At 51.8% G+C, this 20,556-nt stretch overlaps 2 protein-coding genes across 6 annotated transcripts in view; one reads left to right on the top strand and one right to left on the bottom strand.

Annotated features, from left to right (window-relative positions):
- Positions 1-10,437, top strand: part of ABR (ABR activator of RhoGEF and GTPase) — a 183,613-nt gene extending 173,176 nt beyond the window's left edge. For all 5 annotated transcript variants that reach the window (XM_047833044.1, XM_047833045.1, XM_047833046.1 and 2 more), the window contains 7 exons: positions 1,202-1,261; positions 1,512-1,621; positions 2,311-2,450; positions 3,517-3,651; positions 4,724-4,829; positions 7,003-7,150; positions 7,752-10,437. In XM_047833044.1, coding sequence (XP_047689000.1) covers positions 1,202-1,261; positions 1,512-1,621; positions 2,311-2,450; positions 3,517-3,651; positions 4,724-4,829; positions 7,003-7,150; positions 7,752-7,841 — 789 coding nt within the window. In that variant the 3' untranslated portion in view covers positions 7,842-10,437. The remainder of the gene's footprint in view (positions 1-1,201; positions 1,262-1,511; positions 1,622-2,310; positions 2,451-3,516; positions 3,652-4,723; positions 4,830-7,002; positions 7,151-7,751) is intronic.
- Positions 10,438-12,306: 1,869 nt separating this feature from the next.
- TIMM22 (translocase of inner mitochondrial membrane 22) lies at positions 12,307-18,870 on the bottom strand. The gene is made up of 4 exons (XM_047833054.1): positions 18,574-18,870; positions 16,234-16,430; positions 14,417-14,489; positions 12,307-13,034 (listed from the first exon to the last, which is right to left on the bottom strand). The coding sequence occupies exons 1-4, from the start codon at positions 18,809-18,811 to the stop codon at positions 12,958-12,960; spliced, it is 585 nt and encodes a 194-aa protein (XP_047689010.1). The 5' UTR covers positions 18,812-18,870; the 3' UTR covers positions 12,307-12,957.
- Positions 18,871-20,556: the final 1,686 nt, after the last annotated feature.

Raw genomic sequence — 20,556 nt, 5'->3', positions numbered from 1 at the left:
AAGGCCACTGAGAGAAACGGAGTCCTGTCCGATCCCCTGTGAGGAATATCTCTGAGCCTCCCCTGCTTTTTTGTTTGTTTTTAATTTTTTTATGTTTATTTTTGAGAGAGACAGAGACAGAGACAGAGCATGGGTTGGGAAGGGGCAGAGAGAGAGGCTGCGAGCTGTCAGCACAGAGCCTGACTCCTGACGTGGGGCTCGAACTCAGGAACCACAAGAATATGACCTGAGCCAAAGTCAGACGCTTAACCGACTCAGCCACTCGGGCACCCCTGTTTTAATTTTTTTTTTTTTTTTTTAAGTTTAACATTTATTCCAAGAGAGACACTGAGACAGGGGGAGTGGGGGAGGGGCAGAGACAGAGGGAGACAGAGAATCCCAAGCAGGCTTTGCCAACACAGAGCCCGACTCGGGGCTCAAACTCACAAAACTGTGAGATCATGACCCGAGCCAGAACCAAGAGTTGGACGCTTAACCGACTGAGCCACCTAGGTGCCCCTGAGACTCCCCGGTTACCCCCACTTCCTGGGGCTCCAGCCCAATCTGGGGGGTTCCCCTACAGGAGTGTTTTCTTCCTTGGGGGCCAGCTGCCCACCCACTGTTATCTCACTCAGTCTTCCCAACAATCTGGCAAGACAGGTTCTGCTACTGGCTGCTGCAGGGAACTGATGGCTTAGCCAAGGTTGAAACTTCCCAAGGTCACACACCTGGGAGCAGCAGAGCCAGGATTCAGACCCAGGCAGCCTGACTCCTGAGACGCACCCCCTAACCTCTCCCGCCTCCCACTCAGCACCTCCATGTGCACAGGCTACAGACCCTCCTGTCCACCCCAGTCCTGGTAGTTGAATAAGCTGCCTATTTTTTGTAAGCCTCGGTTTCTGATCTGTGAAGTGGGGTGTTAATACCCATCTCAGAGGGTGGTAGTGACTAACGAATGAGATGTGATGGGCCACAGTGCCTACCAGTATGTCCTGGCTCCTTCACGGAGTAGAGGAGTCCTTTACTAGCCAGGACAGACAGGGCCGGGGGCTGGAGCCTCCCTGAAGGGTTGATTTCAGGAGAAGCCTCAGGCCCCAGTTCTGCCTTCCTGACCATGTAGCCCGCGTATGAGCAGCTGCTGGCCAGCAGAGAGCTCTGGCTCGCCCCCGAGCTGCCATCTGCATCCCTCTCACTCATGTTCTCTTTCTTCCTTTCTCTGCAGTTGGATCCACAAACTGTAGAAACCAAGAACTGGCACACGGATGTGATTGAGATGAACGGGGTGAGCCCAGAGACACAGGAAATGTCTGCACAATGGGTGGGCCTCTGGCTGCTGTCCCCAGGGTGCCGTCTTACCCCTGTCCCCTCAGCCCGGCCCATTCCCCCCTACACTGCCGGCACCCTGCCCACTCGCACCCTGCAGGTGTTTCGGGGAGCCCTGGGTGGTGGATGTGGCCCCACGGGGAGGGGACCCCTGCATTCTGGAGGCACTCATGCCCCGGGGGACTTGTGCCTGCCGTACCCCCAACCAGATCAAAGTGGAATTCTCCATGAAGTTCACCAGCCGAGATATGAGCCTAAAGAGGACCCCGTCCAAAAAGCAGACTGGAGTCTTCGGCGTGAAGATCAGCGTGGTGACTAAGTAGGTGCCGCCTCCGGCGTATTGAGTGCTGGCATGAGTGCCTGGGGCCCCTGCCAGCTCCTGTCAGACCCTAGTCAGTCACCCTCCAGCTCAGTGGATGGCCAGTTTTGGAGGCCGAAAGTGGCCCGCAGAGGTCTATCTCCGTCTTCCCCAGTGCTTTAGAGATCAACAAGCCAGCATTTGAGCACTGGGAGATTGTCTGTGAGACTCCCAGGCTGTCAGCTTCTTGTAATGAACGAGAGGCTGTGACCACTGAGGCTTGGCAGCAGTGAGCTGGACTCCAAGGGGTGGCTGCCCCTCTGGAAGGGGGATGCACCCTTCTGCCCGCCACCTCCTGTCTCCCCTTCCCAGGACCTGAGGACCTGAGTCCTCAGTGGACTCCCTGTTGGTCCCCCGTAAGCATTTGAACCTGAGATCTGTGCTCTAAGGAACATTCTTTTCTCAGAGTCTTTGGGTTTCTCTCCCAAGCCTTCCTCCTGCCTTTGTCCCTTGCTGTCCCTCAGCAGGCAGGCCTCGGGCTGGCTGGGTGGGGTGTGGGTGGCACAGCCTCTTAGCCCTTTCTTGGGCCCCATCCCCTGATGCCAGAGGCTAGTGCCCTCCAAGGCCAAGGTGTGCAGAGTTGGGGCTACCCATAGCCATCACGGGTAGGCCCTCTACCACCCCCTCCCCTCCCCTCCCCTCCCCACCAGGCGGGAGCGCTCCAAGGTGCCCTACATCGTGCGGCAGTGTGTGGAGGAGGTGGAGAAGAGGGGCATCGAGGAGGTCGGCATCTACCGGATATCAGGGGTGGCCACTGACATCCAGGCGCTGAAGACCGTCTTTGATGCCAGTGAGTCTGGTAGGCCCCACCTGGGCAGTGGTGGGCAGAGGGCACTCTGAGAGGCTCAGCCACCTGCTAGGGGAGCCTAGAAGAACTGGAAGCCTTCTCCACAGAGAGGCCCCAAGTAGCTGATGGCAGAGGAGCCTTGGTCTGTGAATCACAGTCCAATGTGGCACGTGGTGGGTCATCTCTGAGTCTCTAAAGCAAGGACTCCACCTGTATTTTCTTGTGATTCTCCTCCCCTCCAATCTGTTATCCATTGCCATAGGTGAGGAACTGAGGCTCAGAGAGGCCAAGTCACTTGCTCGGGATCGCCCAGCTTGTAGGTTTTGAGCCTGACTGAAACTCAGATCTTTCTTACTCCAGTGTTCCTGGCTTTCTTGCCAGCTCCCTGGTGCCTGGTGGGCTGTAAGGAATCTAAAGGGCTTTAAGCCTGAACTGGCTGGCCCGGGCCCCCCTTTGCTGTCTCCAGAGCCCCGAGCACCCTTTTGGAGGGGCATTGCTCCCCTAGCCCCGTAAACTCCTCAGTGGTGGGTCCTGACCTTTCTGATTCTTCTTTCCTTCATCTTGTTGGTTCACACTGCAGTAGTCAGGAAACCTGAACTGGCCGGGCAGTGCTGATTCCATGAGAGCTGAGGTGGGGGCCTGTGTTCAGGAAGCCTGGGGTGAGGGGCTGGGGATGTGCTGGCATGGCTCCTCTGTGCAACCTGGAAGCTGAGGCTTCGTCAGAACATGATTTTAGGTGTAAAAAATGTGCAGTGCCTTCCAGAGAGAGGCTTAGCAGTGGGGAGATTCCAAAGAGGGTGTCTGACGTGTGGTGTGAATGTGGCTCCAAAACTCTGGATGGTGAACTGTGCTCCCCTCCTACCCCCACCCCGGGACTGAGTCACAGACCACCTGTGGGCACTACCTACATTCCTGCCCTTCCTAGGGAGACCAGAGCAGACACAGAGTGGGTGGGGGGCTCCCCTGGCCGTGTTGTGTGGGACAGAACAGGCCCACCCGCCCAGCTGAGGACTATGTGGAAGAGAGGGGCTCAGGCCACCACAGACCTGACTGCGCACTTCCTCTGCAGATAACAAGGACATCCTACTGATGCTGAGCGACATGGACATCAATGCCATCGCCGGCACCCTCAAGCTCTACTTCCGGGAGCTGCCCGAGCCCCTCCTCACAGACCGACTTTACCCAGCCTTCATGGAGGGCATCGGTGAGGTTCTGGGGGACCCGAGGGCTGGGCTGAGCCAGACTTCCCTGACCGCAAAGTGAGGACCAAGAGATCCGTGGCTTCCCTTGCTTGTTGGTCTGCCCAGTGCTCTGGGGCTGCGTGACCGAGTGGCCCAAAGGGTGAGGTGTGACCTGCTGGGGCCTGATCCAGAGGTGGACCCTCACTCACTTGTCCCTCTCCCCTCTTGCCCCTGTGGGCTGCCCTCTGTGCTTCCTCCTTGAATACTGACCTCCTTGCTGGAAAGCCAGGCATCTGGGGAAATGTGCCCTGAGGTGGGTGGTCAGGGCCAGCATCCCAGAGCCAAGGACAAGCCTGGCTGGAGTGCACTTGAGATGGCTGGAACCCAGCCTTCCAGAGGAGCACTCCCTCGCTCTCACTGATGCCATGGGTGGGTGGAGGCTGAGGGCCTCTGCCAGCAGGGCTCCAGCCTCCACCCACCCAGGCAAATCCAGGCCTGGGAGCATCCCTCCTGCCTTCTCCCTCACTCTTCCCTCCTGCCTCCTGATTCCTCCCTCCTCTCTCCTACCACTTCCCTCCTCCCTCCTACCTCCTCACTCTTCCCTCCACCCTCCTGCCTCCTCCCTCCTGCATCCTTCAGGAGCAGATCAGGGCTTCAGCCATGGCAGGAAGTGAAGAGCCCCACGGAAGGGAAGGCTGTTCACTGCCGTGCTCTAGCATCAGAGGCAGTTGAAAGAGAGGAAACATTCGTGCCAGTATCATCATTCTTTAAACTTAGCCTTCTAGATCAGGCATGGGGAATGGCAAGAGCCGTAGAGGCCCATGTGGTAAGGGGAGGAAGGGTGCCTGCTCCCCACCAGCCTACCTCCTGACTGAGTTACAGGTCATGGGTGGGGGCTTCTGTAGGAACTAGCTGTTAATAGCCCACCCTTGGGAAGATACCAGGCCCTTCCTTTCCTACAGGGTCTGCTCCCCTCAGGGGAGCACAGCATCCCAGGCTCTCCCTCAGGGTCCCATAGCCTCCTGACCACGGGGGCGCTGGCTCGGGCCTGCCCGCCTGGGAGCTGAGCTCCAGCCTCGCCCTGCTTTCCCCCAGCCCTGTCAGACCCTGCTGCCAAGGAAAACTGCATGATGCACCTGCTCCGCACCCTGCCCGACCCCAACCTCATCACCTTCCTCTTCTTGCTGGAACACTTGAAAAGGTAATGAGCAGGGGCCCAATTGGGGGAGGGAGCAGGGAGCCCAGGGCAGGCCCCTGCTGGGGAGGACACATCTACTGGGGGAGACCCCCTTTCTCAGCTCTTCCTCATGGGCGCTGGCCTCTGCTGGGCCATCCCTAACAGGGTGAGGGTTTGCTTTTCAAACTCTTGCCCTCAAATTCTTCTGTTTTGAGAAATACTTGGGTCCTAATAGTGACCTCAGGTATGGGCCATAGACTGCTTAGAAAGGCAGGGTCAGAGCCAGGGACTGTAGATGGATTTTGCAGTTAGTGGTCATTCAGTCACCATAACATTTTTTAAATGGAATGGAACAGACAGCATAGGGCACGCTGTGGGCAGTAAGCGTGCATGTTGTGGTTCTGTTCGGTTACACGCGGTCACGTGTTCTGGGTTCGGATGTAAAGTGTGTTTGTTGTGGGTCACAGTCAAAAAAGTTTGAAATGCACTGGTCTTGACCCACACCTCACCTAACAGGGAAACCGAGCCCCAGTCCACAGGGATTTGCTTGGGGTTAGCAACAACTCTGTCCTTAGAATGCACGTCCCCAATCCTAAACTAAGTTCCGCCCCCACCCCACCCCCACCGTCTCCCCCGCCCTTTCTGTAGTCGGCTCTAACCGGGAGCTGCTGAAATTGATGCTTGCAAAGTTCCGAACTGAAACCAGCCCTCACGGTGTCCCCGCCATTCACCTTTGAGCCCAGCACTGGTCCAGGTGTAAGTGGGGACAAAAAGTGTCCTGGTGTCCCTTAAATCTGTTTGTCACCCAGGACCAGGGAGCTCCTGAGTTGGGGCCATGCCGAGGGCCGGCTCCTCCCTGAACTCAGCTCTAGCCCTCAGGCCCAGGCTCCGGGCTGCAGCTCAGCCAGGCCAGCTCTGGAGGGCCAGCAGAGACCTGGAAACGCCTGGGGCTGCTGTTTTGTTTTTCCCATTATGAGACATTTTCCCTCTGGTTTGGCCAGGACCGAAGCCCCAACCAGTTCCCATAGTTTGGCGAGCACTGTGGGGAGGACACACAGAGGAGGAGTGGGAAGGGAAAATTCATTAGGTTTTCCACCCTGGGAACTGGGCACAGTCTGTTCCCACATCTGGGCCCCTGGCTGGTGTGTGTGTGTGTGTGTGTGTGTGTGTGTGTGTGTGTGTGTGTGTTGAGGGGGCTGGGCCAGCCGCACAGCTGCCTCCTGGCATGGCAGTGTTTGTCTGCCCGTTTCCAAAGCAGTCAGCATGTGCATTGTGGCTCTTGCCCAGAGGCTGGGAATGATGGTATAGTTGGGAGCTGGGAGGAGGCACTGCTCAGGGAGGGAGGCCCAGCGCCTCTTTGATGAGTTGGGTGGTACTGGGTCTGCCAGTACCACGGGTGTCAGCCCCTGCTGCCACTCAGGGGAAGTTTCCACAGAGCATGAGGCCTCTTATGCAAGAGAGGCAGAGAACGAATCCAAAGGGAGGCAACTCCGGGGTCCCATAAGGAAGACCCTTCTGGAAAGGCATGGGAGGAGAGCCCCTGGGCTCCATCTGGGATTAGGGTGGTTCTTGCCACAGCACAGCCAAAGAACCTCAGGTCTAGTGAGTGCTGCCGGAGCACTGGCTCCCTACCTCTGGCCCCTGCCACTGCCCCACACACTGTGGCTCTTCCTCTGGGCCATGCACTCCAGCTTCACCGATCACGGGTAGAGCACAGAGTGGCGAGGAGCACTGGCTCTGGAGGCAGACTGCGCGGGGTCACATCCCAGCTCTACCACTTGCTAGCTGTGTGACCTCAGGCAAGTCACTTAACCCCTCTGCCCTTTGGTTTCTTCATCTGTATGCTGGAGATGATGATAGTTCCTGCCCAAAGGACCGTGAGGAGTATGAGTTACTATAAAGTTCTTGAATCTGTAATATCATCAAGGGAGTTGGGGTAGGCCCTCTGGCTCTGGCAGTTTACCATCAAGGGGTGGCCCACAAGCTAGAATCTAATACAGGAATGTGCAGGGACATAGCTGGAGACTTGGTCCATTGGCTTAGTCCCTCCGTCCCAAGAGGTCCCCACCCTGAGGAGAGGGAGGCTAGTACCCACCTTCTGGGAATCCCTCCAGTTCTAGCTCGGGCCAACGGTCTGGAGCTCTGAGCAGCTGCTGAGAAATGACTTCTTTTTTCTCCCCTGCCCCAACCCTTTCAGGGTTGCTGAGAAGGAACCCATCAACAAAATGTCCCTTCACAACCTGGCTACTGTGTTTGGCCCCACGTTACTGAGACCCTCAGAAGTGGAGAGCAAAGCACACCTCACGTCGGCTGCAGACATCTGGTCCCATGACGTCATGGCACAGGTACCGCCAGCACCGCCCGGAACTGGAATGGTAGAGGCGGGCGACAAGCTTCCCCTGGGGGGCGGGGAGAACAGCTCAGAGTCCCACACCCCTTCCCTCCTTAGCAGCGGGGTAGGTGGTCTGCGGAATGTCACCAGGGAGGCAGGGCTCGGGACCAGCATGACAAAAAAAAAAGGCTGAGCCTAGACCAGGGGCCCAGACAGGCTCAGGGGCACAGGAAACATCCAGGGGTCTTATCCTCATGTGTGGAAGCTCTAGGATTGCTTCTAGGGTCGGAAGCTTCCCTGGAATCCCTACAAGATTCAGGGCAGAGTCCAGTCTGGAGACAGGGCTGCCCAGCCAAAGCCAACCTCTGGAGCAGGTTGGAAGCTTCTGACTGAGGTTGGGGAAGTGGCCCCAGGCTCCCTGACCCTCTGTCCTGCAGTGCCCTCTGCTGCTGCCAATAGGCAGGCACAGCTGGGCTTCCAGGGAGGCCAAGCGGCCTGAGGGCAGGGAGGGGAGCGGCACAGAGGTGACCCCAGCACAGGGACCGTTTCTTCTCAACAGATCAGAAGGCTGGGAGGACGGGGACCCAGCCTGAGTCTTCCCTGTCCCCCCACAGGTCCAGGTCCTCCTCTACTACCTGCAGCACCCCCCCATTTCCTTCGCAGAACTGAAGCGGAACACACTGTACTTCTCTACCGATGTGTAGCCCAAGGTGGGATCAGCTGTGGGGGCGGCCCCAGCCAGCCCCTCCAGCCGGGGGACCCAACACAGACTTGAAAGACTACAATAGAAAACTCCCAAACCCAGCACTCCAGACTCCAAGGGACACAGATTTCCAAGAACTGGAATATGTGCATCTTTCGTGCCACCTTGTACAAAGCCAGCTGACCCAGCCCCCAGCCTCACCACCATGCCCCGGGCCCCGCCCTCTGTACCTCTAGTTGTGTCTAATGCCCCGTGCTGTTCAGGAATTGTTTTATGTCTATTTGTCATGCAGAAATGGTAGTGACCGACCCAGTATGGGCATACAGACAGCCTGCTTTGTTCTTTCATTTCCTCCAACACTTTCTTTCCTCCTGAGTCCAGTCCAAGGGCTTTTATTTTGCGCTCTGTAACCACTGCCAGCTTATCCTCTCTTGGCCCTGCTCCCAGATTGCAGTCTCCTGGCAGCCTCTCCTTGGGTTTCCTCCACCCTCTACTTCCTCCCAGCCTGCCCACATGCATGTGCAGCCTTGGTTTTTGCTCCATCACTTTGAAAGTTGAGGAGACCCCGGGTGGCGGTGGCGGTGGTGGCTTGTCAAAGGCTGCCGCTTGCTGCCCCCGGCCCCCAGCCTTTTCCTTGTCCTCTACCTGTGGAAGCACACCTGCTTTGCCTTGCTGCCTGTGCAAATGTTGGACAAGGGGACAGACTCACACTAATCCTCAGCTTAGCACAGAGCTGGAGAGCAGATTTCTGGAATTTTCCACCTGACAATCTCCATTTCTGGGGTTTATCTGTTCTGTCTCCTGCCTACTTTCACTTAGGCATCTTTCACTGTTTCTTCTGCTTTTCAGTTCCTTTTCCCCTGGTGTTCTATTTCCTTTGAGTGTAGAGACTCAGAAGTGACCCAATATTAAGAGAGCCGGAGGGTCAGGAATCAGGGGAGGCGGGAGGCGGGCCACTGAGGAAACAAGACAGGTTGAACATTTGGAGGGGTGCCGTGTAGCACCAGGTGCCCCGAGTTGGGGGGAAGTGGCTCTCAGCAACAAGGAATTATAGTGGCTTTTGTAGTGGAGCCAGGTCTCTAGGGGGGCAACTAATATGGCTGAAGCAGTTATCTAGAAACACGCAGGCTCCATCCAGGAGGCAGTCCTTCCTGGCGCCTCTCGTACCTTGCGGTACCTTTGCCTTAGATTTTACACATCCTCCACAGCCAAGCACTGCCACAGGGCAGCCCCCGAGGCCGTGTGTCCCCCAGGGCCTAGGAAACACAGGCAGGGTCCAGGTCCAGCAGTAGCCAGTCATCCTGGTGCTGCCTCCCTCCCCACCCACAGCTTCTAAATGCAGCCTTTTGGGTGAACTCTAGGCAACTCCAGAAGTGGGGAGGAATGAGGAGTCGTGGGCAGCTGCCTCTTTTGGGACTGGGATTTGCTGGGGACTTTCATTGTTGACACTCTTCCCCAGAGCAGAGGATCAGCAGGTTCTGTTCCCAGCTCGGAGACCCCTTTCTCCACACTGAAAGGACTGAGAGGTATCTCCTCCCACCTGAGCAGTAGCTGCCGGCATGTGGCAGGTGGCTTCTGAGAACACTCCTAGACTTGAGCTGTAGTACACGGCTCTCTGGCTCCATGTGGCAGAGAAGTAGAGAACGGTTCCCTTAGATTGTGCTCAGGGCGGAGTTTTAAAGAAGGGTTTGCTGGACCTAAAGGTAGAACGTTTGCTCAGTGAGAGGCAGGGAGGGCCCTTTCTGATCTTGTTTACACCTGTTGCCCAATCTTGGGCAGAACGGTACACATTCTGTGCACATCAGAGGAAAGAAATGCCTAACAGGAGGGAAATACATAGCTGCCTGTTAGCGGTTCAGCGAGGAGCCCTGCTCCCTGGGACAGGAGATGGAGAAAGAACACCATTTGAGTCTAAAGATCCCAGCTTGTGACCATCCCAGGAGTCTCTGCACTCAGGAGTTGGTGTATGGCATGGAAGGCTTCTGCTTCCAAAAGCCATTAATTAATGGTAATGAACTGGAGGACCAGTTAGAGCTAGTTACAGCCAACAAATGGGTGCCTCCCACTTCCCTGAAAACAGAGACATTTGCTTCTCAGCATCAGGTAGCCACCACACCCCCCAAACTTGCTTAAGCAACTTGAGAACCGGAGGAAGGCTGCAGGGGCAGAGGAATGCAAAAGGCTCAGAATATTTCTAAATTCCACCCCCAGGGTGGGGAGGGGCAGGTACCAGACATGGACTAAGTTGCATCAAGGAAGTAGCCCATGGGTTCTCCTGAGAGTCAGGGACCGTGCAGCCCAGAATCCCCAGCCACTGTGCCCAGCCGGGCAGGCTGTGCCAACAGGAGCCCAGCTGACAGGCTGCAGGAATCCCAGTATGCCCATCCCTGCTGGCAATGGCTGTGGGCGGCCAGTTTTTGCTGATACAGGTAGGATGGGAACCTTCGTTAATATTTCACTTTAATTAAGTTGGTAAGGATATATTTTTTTTGGTCTATGTTCTGTTTCAACCTATGTAGATTATTATAAATTGATGTAAACCACGTGAGAGGAAAATGTTAATAAAAAAAATGCAAAGCCCCAACATTTGCACACAACCCAGCCCTGTGGTGTGGACATTTGTATACTCAGTAGTCCAGGGAAGACCACCAATCTAAACATTTTAACTCCTCCAGCTGCATGCAGATGGGAGCTCCCAGGAATCTGTGCACCTAGTCAACTTCCCTTGAGCTTCCCTTCAGCCTACAGGGACTGTGGCACCTTGGGGGGAGGTGAGCCCAGCCCCCTCTGTGTGCTTCACAGAGGTCTCAGGTCAGTCACTAACCAATTCCTTTCATGAAGGACAAAGGCCCCAACAACCTGAACATCAGTGTACCTCCAATAGATGGCAGAAAGTTGTCCATCCCAGGGGAGTTTTCTTATTTTATGTAAACTCTTCTCTACATTTTCCTTGGAAGTGGGCGTCTTTGGGGCAGCCTTTTGGCCTAGTCTGATTGTTGGAGAGGCTGGATCCTCTAGGGGGCCCCGCTTCCCTTTAGGAGAGCCAGTGGGGTTAATATAGGTTCCTACCAGCCTAAGCCATTGGACACTATGTTTATTCTGGAGATCAGGAACAGATGTCTCTGAAAATTGGTGTTTGGTTTATGAGCTCATACTGACTCCTTAGCCATCTAAAACAGGAAACTATTCATCTCCTTTCTTGATTGAATAGTCAATGTGGACAATGCCTGGCTTATTGAAGTGATGGCTACTGACAGCCTAGGGCTCATCTGTCCAAGGCGGTCATGAAAGCAGCATTTCTTGTCCTCATTTGGTGTATCTGACCCTACTTTCTGGACCGGCTGGTAGAAGATGCCAGGTATCACAGCTGCCAGGTAGGAGTGTCTGTTCTTGCTCTCAAAGTGCTTGTAGGTGACATATTTAGGGACTGTATAGGGAAACACTCTTTTGTTCCCAGACCTCTGAGGATACTCCAGCTGGCCTAGGGGCAATGAAGTCTCACACCTGTGAGACTGGACGGGATATTATATAGAATTCACCACATAAGGACAGGAATGCGTTGGCTCACACTCATTGCAAAGGAAACAGCATGCATAGCCAGAGGAAGGTGTTGCCAACTGAGTTGGACATTATCACTCATGTACACACTCACACTTGGGGCATCTGGACACATCAGCTGAGTGAATTCTGGTTAAGGGTGGGTGAGCTAGAAGACAGCAGAAGGGGGGAAAGAAAGCAAAGAAAAAACAAAAGATGAAGAAGTTAGCGTGCAGTTGAAAACAGGAGGCGTTACTGCTGGCTGAAGGCGGCTGGAATTATACAGCCCCACAAAGCCTACCTGCCTGCCCCCAAGTGGCAGAGCCTGAGCTCATCACCTTCATGTCATCACTGAAGCACCGGAGTAAAGAAGGTCTCAGGGCAGATCCCAACCAAACGCCTATTTTCTTTTGCCCCAGGGCACACAATTAGGATGAGCTTCTGTTGTCAGAAAAAGGCCACTAGATCAAATAAAAAACACTAAGATGTTAAAATACATATACACAAACCCAAAAAACCCTGATACCAGAGAATGAGTGTAGTGGTGAACAGCCGATCTTCACCAGCAGCTGCTGTGACTTAGCAGGACCACAGCGGGACCCTGCGCACGTTGTGTCCTTGAGCTGGGCCTGGTCCAGCGGTCAGAGCCTAAAACCAACGTGGCTCGGACTGCTGGCCTTCCCACCAGGCGGCCCATGGGGTTTTTAGAAGAGGCCAGGGCTTACGCGTGGAATTCTGATGCATCCCGGGCCACGGCTAGGCTGGGCTTCCTGGAGGGCAGGCCCTGGCTGAAGTAACAAACTCAGAAAACACTCCTCTGCAAACCCTGAGAATCAAATGTACCCAGACGCTCAGGCGCTTTCTCAACCTCTGGGCTACCTGGCACCATTTTTGGGAATTGTGAAATTTGAAAATAAAAATAAACCACCTTTTATTTATTCATTTATTTTATGGTTTGAACGGCCTTTATTATTTATAATGGGAAGTGGAAGAGGAGGGGACAAGACAGCTCCGGCTCCAGGGGCAGAACCAAAGACTCACTCTGTCATTATCCCCCCTCCGCCGCCCCAAAACTAACCAACCTTTTAAACTGTAATATAATTTTTTTAAACAAAGACAACACTAAACATAATGACAAAATGGGAGAGAAGGTGTAAATTCGCTGTGCCCTGCCCTCGTGTGAGATGGATGACTGCCTGGAGCTCCGAACTTCCTGGTGTACGTCCAGTCGCCTCTGTTCCCAGCACCAAACAACCAGAGGGCCAGCTGTGGTCAGGACTGAGCTTTGGGGAGCTTAATTCTTACAAGTCAACACACTGACTCCTGATCTGCCCGAGAGAGAGAGGCTGCTGTGGCACATCCCCCACTAGGCGTGGCTAGAACCCAGGAGCAGACAGTATGGCCACTCAGAGGCTGGGGGCAGAAAGCAGCCAGGTGGCTCCCTCACCACACCAACTACACGAGGGAAAACAAAGGTCTTCGGTCTCGGAAGCAAGTGCCTCGGAGTGGTACAGAAACTGCCCTCCACGGAACAGCTCTAATCTTGGGCTGGCACTGTCCTTCCCTGGAGGCAATAACTCTCACCGTAGGTAATAATCAATCGCAGCAGAGAAAGCAGCAAAACCTCCACAACCAATGACCCCGGCCTTTAAGCCCGCTGTAAAGCAAACAGAAATGGCGTTACACGTAGTGACGAACACAAGCCGCATTCAGGAGTCTGCCTGCCCCATGAATGCAGAAACCTGTGGAAGCATTCGAAGTCATTCAACAAACCCATCAGATCCACAAGACTTCAACGAGCTGTGTATACAATCTACTCTAGTGTGCTTTATATAAGTGTGCATTTGGCTTTTCTCACTCCGAAGAATTACTATTTGCAGCTTCGTGAAATAGCCCCTCACAGGCAGGAAACTGGTTAAGAGAACCAGCCCTTGGAAGCAAGTGAAAGCACACAGCCTGTTACCCTGATTTGTTTATGAAATAAATTCTTGGGAAGGTGATCAAAGCAGTCCCAGAGGGAGCCAGGCTTCTCAGAGTCCCTGACAAAGCAGAGCGATGGGAAGACCAGAGGAAAAGCTACTCTATAAATCACAAATGGCTGTCAGAGAAGCAAAAGCAGCTTTTAAGGACAGCAAATCATCCTGCCTCTCAGAGAATGAGAAAACAGGCTATTTGGGTAAATCAGGGCACGGCAGAGGGGAGAGTGGCCCAGCAATGGACACTGTGCAGAGTCCAGACACTGACACCCCATATCACACTCTTGACGGGCACGCCAACAGGGAGAAGTGCAGGGGACTGGTTTCTTTGTTGTTTACGGCTGACAACCTGACACTTGGCTTTCCATGGGTAGGAGTCTAAGAATCTTCAACATGAAAAGACATGACTGTATAACTTACATACAATATTAAAACTGACAGTTGTACAGTATTAACAAAAATGTCTTAGCTACTTGAAATGCACAGAGCTGCGAGTTCAGCACGGCCTGCCGTTTGGAATAAGTGGGCTCTCGGGAGCTGAGTGAGACCTAGCCATGCTTCCGTACTTATCCTGCAGAGCAACACATTCCAGGAATTACTGGGAGGAAGTTCTTCCCATCTTTTCAATGTGAGCCCAGTTCTAAAATCTAGATCCTTCTGTGATTCTCAGCCATGGGTGATTTTGTCCCCTGGGGAAAATCTGGCAATGTCCAGAGACACTTTCAGTGATCAACTAAGGGATGCTACTAGCATCTAGTGGGTAGAGACCAGGGTTACTGCTAAACATCCTACAATGCAAAGGACAGCCCTACTCTCCCTCCAGCAAAGATTTACATGTCCAAAATGTCAATAGTGCCAAAGATGAAAAATCCTGATCTAGACACTAGAAGTTTCCAAAATGAAGTTAATACAAAAGTAAATGTGATTTACTTCTCAGAGGGAAGAATATCAAGTGTCCACATATGCCTTGGGCTGTCCCTGAAACACTCATACATTTGGAAATGTTAACTACAGCATGTTGTCCGAAGCCACAAAGAAAACCATGTGAGAGTTGTTTACTAACCTCTGAAACCAATGGCTCCTCCAGTGATGCAGCCACTAATGACACTGTTCTTCCAATCTGATTTTCCCCGGTACTGTGGGTGGAGAAGTGCAGTTTAGAGCCAAAGAAACAAGCCAGACAAGATGATTAAGGGGGAAAAAACACAGCGTTTCTAGCTGGCTAAATTAGTCCCTCCCCAAAGGAAACCTAATCTTCTTTGCTTTCGAAAGTATAGTTCCTAATTTGAATGTGTTCTTGGATGCTTCCTGAAGGTGGTATCAGAGTGCAGAAACCAAGCATACAATTTGACAAGTAATCAAAATCTCTTTGGTTCTCCAATAAGTCCCATGGTTAAAATCTTTAACCAACCCCTGGGGTGCCTGGGTGGCTCAATTGGTTAAGCATTGGACTCTTGATTTGGGGTCAGGTCATCATCTCACAGTTCGTGAGACCGAGCCCAGCATCTCAATCTTGGGATTCTCTTTCTCTATGCCTCCCTCTCTCACACTCTCTCTCTCTCAAAAATAAATTAATTAAAAAAACAACTTAGGGGTGCCTGAGTGGCTCAGTTAAGTGTCTGACTTCGGCTCAGGTCATGACCTCACAGTTCATGAGTTTGAGCCCTGCATCAGACTCTGTGCTGACATCTGAGCCTGGAGGCTGAAGCCTGCTTCAGATTCTGTCTCCTTGTCTCTCTGCTCCTCCCTGGCTCATGCTCTGTCTCTCATTCTCTCTGTCAAAAATAAATAAAAACATTATAAAAAAATTTTTTTTAATTTAAAAAATAAAATCATTAGGGGAACCTGGGTGGCTCAGTCGGCTAAGCTTCTGATTTTTGCTTGGGTCATGATCTCACAGCTCGTGGGTTTGAACCCCACATCGGGCTCTGTGCTATCAGCATGGAGCCTGTTTCAGTTCCTGCCTCCCTCTTTCTCTGCTCCTCCCCAGCTTGTGCTTTCTCTTTGTCTCAAAAATAAATTAAAAAAAAAATTTTTTTTTAAATAAAATCATTAACCAACTTTTTTTTTTATTAATTTATTTGGAAAGAGAGACAGTGCAAGTGGGGGAGGGGCAGAGAGGGAGACAGAGAATCCCAAGCAGGCCCCGCACTACCAGCACAGAGCCCAATGCAGAGCTCGATCCCATGAACTGTGAGATCATGACCTCAGTGGAAGCCAAGTCGGAAACTTAACCAACTGAGTCACCCAGGCCCCCCTAACCAACTTCTAACAGAGACATGAAAAGATGCTCAACATCATGCATCATCAGGGAAATGCAAATCAAAACTAAACGAGGTATCACCTCTCACCTGTCAGAATGGCTAAAATCTACAACACAAGAAACCACAGGTACTACTGAGGACATGGAGAAAGGGGAACCCCCTTGCACTGTTGGTGGGAATGCAAACTGGTGCAGACACTCTGGAAAAGGGTATGGAGTTTCCTCAGAAAGTTAAAAATAGAACTGTTAGGGTGCCTGGCTGGCTCAGTCAGTGTGAATATTGACCTCAGGGTTGTGAGTTTGAGCCCCATGTTGTATGGAATTGTTGAATCACTACACTGTACACCTGAAACTAAAATTACGTTGTATGTTAACTAACTAGAATTTTAAAAACTTAAAAAAATAAAATCATTAACTTCTAGTTTACAGAAAGAAGTAAAAAATAACGCAAGCCCAAATCATAAATGCACGAGAAGTTTATATTATGGACTAATGGAAATTCAATTTAGCGAGTACCAGACATTTCTGATCTGCTTTCTAATTAACATTCAGAGCATTTCTCTTTGAAGTCATAACATGGCACAGGCAAGGCTTTCTCAGAAGGCAGAGACACTTACAGATTCTACCAAGCACTCGGTGCAAGAAAACATGGCGCCCACAATGGCAAAATTTTTGGCGTAGGACATCCCTCTCTGCCCCATGTCTTTAAGAACTTCTTTCGCTGTCGGCGTACGGTAAGGATCCTTAGGGTCAAAGCCCACATTGGTATCAATGCCGGCAGTGAATACCCCAAATGCACCTCCCAATACAAATCCTAAAAACAAACAGAGATGAAGATTTCTTTGGCATGTTTTCTGGGTTACTGTAATGAGGTCCTACTCGAATAGCACATTTTGGATGGCCACCAGCAAAGAGGACGCTCCCTGCTGCCCCCTCATTCCACCTTGCCACTCAAGCTCTCCACTTACCTGGTTTCCACATCACACAAGCTAAGAACTACCTTGCTGACAGCTTCTTCTTGGTCTCCCTTTGTATTTCTTCCTCCTTTCATTGTCTAAAATTCCTCAAGATTCAATCTTTAACCTTTCATTCTGTCTATACTCAGACATTCAGCTGTTAACTTTGCATACCACTCCCGTGACAATGGTGACATTCATAACTGTCACTGAGTACCATGTGCCAAGTACTCTGACACTTTACAGTCACAGCTTCATTTATTCTCCACAATAGTCCCATGAGGTACATACTATTATCCTCACCATTCTGTAGCTGAAGCAACTGAGGCTCAGGGAGTAACTTCCCTAAGGTCACAAAGTTACCAAGTGGCAAATCCTACAGTGCTGTCCCCATCTCCCTGAGCCTTCCTGAGCCTGCTGGGCATTTCCATATACATGTCCTCTCATCACATCAAGGTCAATGTTTAATGAAATCATGGGCATCTCCCGTCCAGACTTTCTTACTTATGGCTCCTTCTTTCCAGTCACTCTCACTTCAAACCGCAAGGGTATTTCTTTTCTTTTTTTTTTTTTAAAGTTTATTTATTTGAGAGAGAGAGTGCACGTAAGTGTGCAAGAGCAGGGGAGGGGCAGACAGAGTGGGAGAGAGAGAATCCCAAGCTGGCCCTGTGCTGTGAGCGCAGAGCCCCATCTGGGGCTCGATCCCACAAACCGTGAGATCATGACCCAAGCTCAAACCAAGAGCCAGCTGCTTAACCTACTGAGCCACCCAGGCTCCCCCTCAAGGGCATTTTTGACTGCCTCTTTGCTTTCCTCTACAACCCTACGTTCACAATTACCATCCTAGTCTAGGGCCTTTATCACTTCCACCCTGGAGCACTACAAAGACTTATTCATCATTTCAACAAATATGCAAGTGATGTATTAGAGTCAGGCACAATGATGAACAAAGACTGAGGCCAGGCCTCACAGAGCTTCACTTTAGCCAATTCCCTATATGGTCTCCCGAAGCACCAGACTTTCCTTCACTACATTCAGTGCTGGGTCATCAAGTTCATCAATTACCGCCCTAATGCCTATAGGCAAAACGCCCAAATACTCAACCCCACTTGCAACTTGAAAGGACATTTCTCTTCCTCTTAGTCTACTCCCATTCTCTCAATCCCTTAAGATAACAGCTGCAATCTCACCTCCTCTTGTAGCCTTCCCCAAACCAAAATCAGAACAAAACAAAACCCCTCTCTTTGCTTTCAACTATACTTCACATCTGCAACTCTCGCCATATTTGTTTCTGGATTGTCTTTCATTCTCAATGAGATTTCAACTCCTCTGCAGATGTGGCCAACCTTTTTACAAGAGGCACCCCATACATTCTCAAATCCTCAAAAGGTTTAAAAAAGAAAAAAAAAAAAAGGAAAAAAGAAAAGGGCCAACGCCAGACGTCTTTCCCCCTTGTTCACCGCCATCTAATCACATTGGCGTCAATGGCCTTTCCGTTTTTCAGACTTCAGACTGGTTCCTACCAGACCCTTTGCATTTGCTGTTCCCGTTTGTCTGCAGCACTCTCTTGCCAGGTTCGTTCTCAACATTCTTGTTTCTCTATATATTAAAATGTTAGCTTCATGAGAACCAGGCTCTTGTCTTGTCTCCCCCTGTCCCTCCACTACCAAGCATGTGATAGTTGCTTATGACAATTTGTTGAAAGAATCCTTATTTAAAAGCGAATCAACGAATGAATGAACGAAGCCAACCATTTTATAACCAACCTCCAGGCCCGGCCCGAACAGTACCGATTCTCTGATCCAATTTCCAGAGGCGAAAACTAACCTCAGGGCTTAGAGTGGGTTTACTCGAGTTCATAGATCGAGGCAGGGGTGTAGTCAAGGTCGAGGTCCACAGGCTCCTCGCCTCCCAGGCGCGTGGTCTTCTTGGCAGAGGACCCCTCTGCCGTCCAAGCCCTCAGCCTCCCAATGCTCCCCCCGCCCCCCAATCTTGCCTCACCTCCCACGCAGGCCAGAGCTGCCTTGAAGGCGCAGCTTTCCATTGCCTTCTCGATCATCTTCTGTTCCTCACTCTTGGTGGGGCTCGGGATCCCACCCAAACTACCAGGCTCCAGAAGCCGGGGCTGACGCTTGTCGCCCACCAGGTATTGCAGAAGAAGGCTGTACTGTAGCGGGGCTTCGTCGGAACCCGCCGCCTCAGGCGCGGAGCCCCCCGCACTGGGGGCAGTCGCCGCCATGACTGTAGATGCTCAAGAAACCCGGGCGTTCTTCCCGCAGCAGATTCCGCAAGCTTCCCGTTGAGGGCCTGCGCGCCTAGCCATCGTGACGCAACGGCAGATTCGCCACAACCAGCAAGACCGAGAAGCTGCGGAAGCAAAGTCCGTTCGTGCGCACCGGGCGTAAGAGATATCATGTTCCCCCAAAGCCTCTTGGGAATACTGAATCGGTCTCGTGCAGTATCCAGTGGCACTGACAAACAAGATTCAGAGTCCACAGAAAGCGCCCTCTGCTTCGGGCCTGCTGCGCGGGGGGTACCGGGATTTGTAGGCCAGGCCTTTCCCAGGAAGCTTTGCGCGGACACTCGCCTGGCGGCCTCCTCTGAAGCTCTTGACCCGGTGGGGAGCGGTAGCACGCCCGCGAGGCTGCAGAGCGCCGGAGTGACGGCAGGGGACGCACGCGCCTCGCCACTGCTTTTCGAGCCTAATCATTCCTTGAAGAAGGGGGTTGTGAGAGGTAAATGATGGAAGGTGTTTTGTAAATAAGTGTGAAAGCGTGGTACAAATGTATGCAATATATGTTTTGTTTGACAGTTAAACCTTTGAGGAGAGAGAAGGGGCCCGACAAATGAGTGAACAAATGAGCTAAGCTAGCCAAGTATAAGAAAAATCGGAAGGATGGTAGGAGGTGGAGGCGAATGGCCAGATGGAGAGCTCAAGGCTGAGGCTGCTACTCCCTCCAGCCAGTTGTTGTCAGTGGAATTGGGGACGTAGGGCTAGCATTGCCATGGGAAGCCTGATTTATATTATGTTAAACCAATTAAAGTGTTTACCAGCTTGCAAACTCAGAACCTAAAGGTAAACTGTGAAATAGTACTATATATGAACCCAGAAAAACTTTTACAGTAGCTTTTATGGTACTAAAATAGATCCCATACTGTCACACTGATCCAGCAGTGTATTTGAGTGTAATAGCTAAGAGAAACATAAATGCAAACAGAGGTGGTGAGCGTTGCCAGGCAACATAGGCAGAGATGCTTCTTTGGTACCCAGAGTGCTCTGTGCAGCCAAGCACAGCGTATGATTCCCCCTGCTTCTGTCCCCACCAGGCTGCTAAATGAGCTGCTCTGAAGGTCCCGCGTGGATTCCCAGTTGTTGAATCTAATTCAGACCTCATTTTACTAGACTTCTCAACATTTGACACTGTTGACTCCTCCCTCATTATTTTTTTTTTTTACAGTTTATTTTTATTTATTTTGAGAGAGATAGAGAGCAAGCAGGGGAGGGACAGAGAAAGAGGGAGACAGAATCTATGTGGGGCTCGAACTCACGAACAGTAAGATCATGACCTGAGCCAAAATCAAGAGTCAGAGGCTTAACCAACTGAGCCACCCAGGTGCCCTCCCCTCCTTTTAAAAATTTTTTTAAAAAAATTATTTACTTATTTTGAGAGAGAGACAGAATATGAGCAGGGGAGGATCAGAGAGAGAGGAAGAGAGAGAGAATCCCAAGCAGACAGGCTCTGTGCACTGTCAGTGTGGAGCCTGACTAGGGCCTTGAACTCACAAACTGTGAGATCATGACCTGAGCTGAAATCAAGAGTCAGATGCTTAACCAACTGAGCCACCCAGGCACCCCCTTTTTTTAAAAAAAGTTTTTGTTAATGTTTATTTATTTTTGAGAGAGGGAGAGAGAGAGAGCATGAGCGGGGGAGGAGCAGACAGAGGAGGGGACAGAGGATCTGAAGTGGGCTCTGTCAGCACAGA

This window comes from Prionailurus viverrinus, chromosome E1, assembly GCF_022837055.1.
Source record: "Prionailurus viverrinus isolate Anna chromosome E1, UM_Priviv_1.0, whole genome shotgun sequence".
Taxonomy (NCBI): domain Eukaryota; kingdom Metazoa; phylum Chordata; class Mammalia; order Carnivora; family Felidae; genus Prionailurus; species Prionailurus viverrinus.
This window is presented reverse-complemented; position numbering and strand designations above follow the sequence as displayed.